The sequence below is a fragment of the Drosophila tropicalis genome, unplaced genomic scaffold, assembly GCF_018151085.1.
Source record: "Drosophila tropicalis isolate 14030-0801.00 unplaced genomic scaffold, ASM1815108v1 contig_1187, whole genome shotgun sequence".
In the NCBI taxonomy this organism is placed as follows: Eukaryota; Metazoa; Arthropoda; class Insecta; order Diptera; family Drosophilidae; genus Drosophila; species Drosophila tropicalis.
Window position 1 is genome coordinate 1412615 of NW_027172559.1, and position 6270 is coordinate 1418884.

The 6270-nt window shown below is 35.7% G+C and overlaps 1 protein-coding gene across 1 annotated transcript; it reads right to left on the bottom strand.

Annotated features, from left to right (window-relative positions):
• Positions 1-4443: 4443 nt before the first annotated feature.
• Positions 4444-5160, bottom strand: LOC137577448 (GTP-binding nuclear protein Ran-like). The gene has a single exon (XM_068290924.1). The coding sequence runs from the start codon at positions 5158-5160 to the stop codon at positions 4444-4446; it is 717 nt and encodes a 238-aa protein (XP_068147025.1).
• Between the last annotated feature and the right edge of the window lie 1110 nt (positions 5161-6270).

The following is a 6270-nucleotide window of genomic DNA, read 5'->3' on the forward strand; positions in this document are numbered from 1 at the left end:
CAGAGCAAGGTTTTTGGCAATCCATCCCAAATAATATCGGACAAAGGATCAGCTTTTTCCTCGGAGGAATTTGACTTGTATTGCAAAAACGAAGGCATAAAACATCATCTCATCACGACGGGACTTCCTCGAGCGAACGGCCAAGTAGAGAGGCTAAATACAACAATCATCGCAGTTCTTTCTAAACTCTCAAGCGAAGATCCAAGAAAATGGTACAAATTTGTAAATAATGTCCAGCAAGTCATCAATTCAACATTTAGTAGAAGTATAAAAACAACTCCTTTCGAGCTGCTTACGGGAACAAAGATGCGATTAAAGTCTGATATCAAAATCAAGGAAATGATAGAAGACGAAATGATTCAACACTTTAATGATGAACGAGATAAACAACGTAAAGAAGCAAAACAACATATTCTACAAATTCAAGATGAAAACAAAAACAGGTACAACTTAAGACGAAGACCAGCATCGAAGTATAAGATAGGCGATTTAGTTGCCATCAAGAGAACCCAACTTGGTCCTGGGTTAAAGCTAAAGCCGAAATATCTTGGTCCATACCGGATCATAAGGGTAAAATTCAACGACACCTACGACGTGGCAAAAGACTCAGTATTCAGCGAAGGCCCAAGGCAGACGACCACTTGCGCTGAGTATATGAAACCATGGGTACCATACGACGACGACGACGATGCATTCGGGGCGAATGAAGTGTAGGATGGCCGATTTGTGGGAATGGTCTGGCAATCCTATTCAGCCAGCCCTAGTTGAGTCAGCTGACTCGAAAAAGCGGAAGACAATCTGGCAAGCCGGTCAGACAGAGACGCATTAAGAAGACGAAGTTAAAGACGAAAAGACGAGTTTTAAGACGAAAAGCCGAAAGTGTAAGACGTACACACGACGAAAACGCGAAAGAAGTTAAACAATTAATTATAATTATATCTACTATTAACTAAAAATCAATACTTATCTTAACATTAAATAAAATTAATATAAAACTATAACCGGGACTGTGTTTATTCGTAATACAATACCCCAGTCCCACATATATTGGGGCAGTCGATTAGTTGTTAAGACACGCGAGCAAAGATTTGAGTAGTTCTAAAGACAATGAATAAGATGTGATTCATAGATTTTTGATTTAAATAATTTTATGTATGTATTATTGCCCAGCAAAAGTAACTTATTGCAATTAGTTGTGGCAATTGTTTACTTCAACTCAAATAAAGTAAACATTAAATATTCAGAAGGGCCAAGTTAATCTTTATAGCTTCTTTTTATAAATTGAGACTTTTCTCGGAACTAATCAGAGAATCCAAAGTCGTAAAGTAAATATAAAATCTGCCAATATTAAACAACTGTAAAACGTTTAATATTTCATAAAATACAACAGCAACAACAACAACAAGTGATTGTTCATTTCGTGACAAAAGTTGAAACAAGTCCTTGACCATATCTTTGCCAAATTGAAAACTTTTACCAGATTGAGTGCGTGTGTGTGTGTGTCCTTTTTGTGTGTTTTTGTGAGTGAGTTTATTTTTTGCTTTCCAATAAATTTTTGCAATTTACGATTTCCTTGTTTATACTTATTTATCAAGCAGAGAATTGGCTCCTTCTCACACCCCCGTGACAATTTCATATTTCAAAAGGACGAAAGCAAATGCATTTGACGTTTTTAGGTCTTTAAACTTTTATTGGTTTTATGTGTTATTCCCATTGATTTGTTTGTTTCACCCGCACATGCACACCCCTCCTACCCCTAATATCATGAATCCCAGCCGCTAGCTCTTGAGATTCTATTTGACTGTAACAGGAAAAGGTTCAACACATTTTTGTGAAAAGTGGGCAATAGGAGAGCAACAGCAACACTGAAAAGGACACTTTCAGTGTGTTCAAACGGCATCAAAGTGCTGTCAACTTTGTTTTTGATCCTTGAACCTGTAAACGTATATGCAAAAGGGTCTGAGGAATCTACAAGAGAGTTGCCCATTCTCCTGTCTATCTCTCCCTGTGTGTTTGTGTGGGTGTGCCTAGCTATTTGAATGTGTAGGTGTTTGGTGTGTGTGTGTGTGTAATTTAATGCCGCTTCAAGCAGAGTCTAAAATATCCAAATTGTGCGTAAAATTCGTCCTCTTGCATTGTTTTATATTTTATGAATATAACATTGTGGTAGAGAGGGACAGAGAGCACACGGTAACATGAGAGATATCGAGTTAGAGTGGGAGAGATAAATTTGTATTTTGTTTCAGGCAGTTGGTAATAAATTATTTCATTTTGTTAGCTTTTTATGTAAATTTTAACATCTTTTTGACTCACTGTCCCACATAATATTATATCTATATATTATGAATACTTGATATTAATCTTTTCAAAAGGTAAATTAAATTCTAACATTTTGCAGTATTTGTTACAATAATATCTAAACGATATTTAAGAATTTAAAACAAAAACGATATAAGTTTGATCAAATTTGAGTTAACTTTTTAGCCAAAATATATGAAAGTGGAGATTCTGGTTAGTTAAGAAATATCTTTAATTGTCAGGGTAATAAACAAACAAACTTATGTTAAATTAATATCAAACAGTTAAGGCTTAGGAAAACTAGAACTTTGTGTTGATCGTTATATCCTTTTACCAGAAACAAACTTTCTGCGTTTCCTTTGCTCATATCTGTTGAGGAAACCTACAGCCTATGTACATTCAAGGCTATCTGTCTATATAACAATTAAAGTGACCTTCAATTAACGTTAAAACGTTAAACCAAATGCAAAGTAAGATCACCGTAACAGTTATTCGCTTCAGTTGCATTTTCAAAGCATTGTTTGAACCTAATTTTATCAGTTCTTTGCACAAAATTCAACCCAGTCAAGTGGAAGCACACAAATCGTGAGAACCTAATAAGAAAAATTTTTTATGTTTCTGCCTCTGAAAGATACTTTTCTTGAAGTGAAACAAAGAACAATGTTGGACTTTTTTAATGGATTTTCATTAACTTTAAAGTGAGACAGCAAGATGAAGATAGCAGATGGGTAAGAAAGAGGAAGACGGCAAGAGATGAGAATATAGAAAGAATGAAAAGCTCTTAAGAAGTTCATTACTGCGATAGCATTTGCCAATGGAAATGGAAATGGAATAGCAAAGGCAATGTAAAGAAGATTGGCAGAAGGAGAGGCACACACAAACACACAACTGACCAAAAAGTTTATTTGGCCATTTAGTGTAGCCAAACCAAAGATGTTTTACTTAAAGGCAGAATGAACGACTGTGGAGTGTGTGTGTGTGTGTGTGTGTCTATGTGGTTGTATTTGTGTTGAAGTCGAGCATTTATCTATCATGTTTGTAATCACTTTTCATTAGGTTTCTGTAGCTATATCTGGTTTTGGAGCTGTGTGCGATGGTGGTCTGACTCTAGACTCTGGACACACTGATTCTCTCAGCTTAAGTCTATTTCGCCACTCTGAATGCAATTCGCATAAAAGATTTTCGCACATGCTCGAAAAATGTTCAAGTGTAGAAAACTTTTTTAATTGGAAAACACATTTAAGTGGATTTTCTCTGTGTGCGAGAGAGGAAAAACTTTTAATGCTGTTTACCACTTTTTTTTTTTAATTTTATTTGTTTGTCTTTTTTTTTTTTTGTTGTTGCAGCATTCTTGTTTTGCTAATATATATATATATTTATGTGTATATCTGCGTACTGCGTTTAAAGGGTACATTTCCGCTGCATTGCCATTTTCCTTTGGCAATTGCAAAATTTTCGAGTTATGAGTCGGAAATGCAAATTTCCCCAAGCATCACTAACTCATAGTTTATGCATCTCAACGCCTTTTCATTAGCTTCCTCCGTTTCCCATCCTCCTCTTCCCGACCCATTTGTTGTTTTGTTCTCCCAAAAGTACTAAACAACATTTTAATGTTTTAAAATTTAAATATTTCACAACTGTTTGTTACTGTTGCCTTTGTTGAGAATATGTATGTTACCGGTGCCCACTACCAGACCCTGTATGCCCGGTAGCTCATTAAAACTTCGACTCCAACTGAACCTGGAGACTTTCATTTCAGAAACTGTGCATATTTTTTTGTGTTAATGTGGGAGGAGAAGACACCTGGCTAGCTACCTAACAGCCGGAAGTTCACTTTTTGCTATTGCAACGATAAAGTAAACTTTAACTATATATGTATGTATGTATATGTACACAACAATTCAGAATACTTGTATACGAAAATGATTTCAGCTAGTATTCAACTATATCTACATACACTTATGTACATATGTAGGTATGTATAAAAATAAAACTGATGTTTACCTCAATTGAGTGGCCAAAGTTTCTGTCAACAAATACAATGGGCGATTATATGCAACAATTTGTAATTTAATTCTTTAAATCAAAAAACACAAAAGGTAATTGAATGATATTAGAATGGTTGAATAAAACTGTAACAGTGCGTTACAAATACCAAATACCATTATCCCTTGGTAGAGGACTATTAAGGGCCACATCAAGAAAGAGGGAGTCTAGGAAGCATTTGATTATCGATGGCTCCGATTGAGATTTGCCTTCTAATGCTTCTGGTTCACAGTCGTCTGTCAATAATTTTGGCTCCCACTTTTTAAAAGTTTGACAATTGTCTATCAACGGTTCTAATGGCCATGGAGCGTATTCCTCAACAAACTTTATTTGGTCATTATTCAGCAGCCTACGTATCATCCATTGTAATGGCTGTACAACATTCAAATTATACTTCACAGACGTCTCAAAATACGGCATAACATGGGAATCATCGATTTTTAATCCTTTATACACCGCGTCTCGTTTGTTGCCAATGAGCACTGCTGGTATGTCAATATTGGAATTGAGTATAAAAGATGGCATTTCACGAATCATGGCGTGATCCTCTTTGCTTATGTCGCACATAACGACAACACCATCAAAGTCGTTGCAATCTAAAACACCCGTTAAGTCTTTGAAACTAGCCTCCAATATCTTTAAGGGAATATTTCCGAGATTTGTATGAAATATCATTGAAACCTCATCCTTTAAGGCATTGCCTGTAGGTGGAAACTCCCCGGTTAGTAGGCGCACCAAATAGCTGGTCTTACCAACTGCAGATTCTCCGACCAATATACATTTAAAAGTGAGTAAACCACCACAAAACTCGGGCATGTCGTATGCTTTGCTTTGTAGAAAATATTGTAAAAACGAAAAGTTGTTGCTTCAATGGAGAAATTATTAAAAGTGCTATGACAGGGTTTTTATAAATGTAATATCGTACAGTTGAAGTAAAATACAATGACAACTGCCAAGGGGCTAGCTAACTAATCATATTATAGAACAAAGATGGATCTTTTGAATGGTAATTATGTTGGTTATGCTGATAAGCAAGTCATTGGAATTAATAGAACCAAAATAAATGTTTGTGGCAAAACGTCTATTACCCCACACAGAGGCTTGTAACCTATTTACGAACATGCACCAAGGATTCGTCTGTACTGATGCATATCCTGCATGTACACACATCCTCATTGTAAAATTGTGTGTGTGTTTGTGTGTAGGATACAGGATACATGAGATTTTTAACTACAGATTCAACCTGTTTTCTCTTTTCTGAAACTATGCCATGTCCAAAGCTGCTGTGTAAAATATTTTTGCAAACTTTATTCACATTTCTACTTTACCTATATATGTTTATATATATATGCAGATATATAGTATATGGACAGACTTAACTATTTGTATATGCTTGGCATGTATGTATGCAACATTTTGTGGCACAAAACTAGCAGTGCGATGAGGTGTGGTATGTCCAGACTGTAGATGGCTGGCCAACTGAGGTCACGTCACTTTATACGAGTTGGTTTTGTGTAGCCATTGGAGATGCAAATGTTAGCCATGGCCAGCACACTTCAATGGTTGGCATAAAAAGTTAAATTGTGTTATTAGAGACTGTTCGTGTACACACTTGGATTAAATTAGCTTTCTCTCTTACCTTTTTGATATCAATTTATAATGGAAAATTGACTAAAATATTTCCCAGAGTGTATCAACTCCTAATAAACTGAAGAAGCAACAACTTATGACTGAAGGGAATAAGGAAAACCAACATGGAATGAGAGTGAAAAGTATAAAAAATGTTTGCGCAGCGTGACTGAGAAGCAGACAAGGCCAAAAAATAAGAAAAAAGAAACACCCAAAAGAATGAGAGGGAAGAAAATGTTTGCAGACAATAGAAAACTTTGCCAGGTGGATAACTAAGCATACATACACACACACACA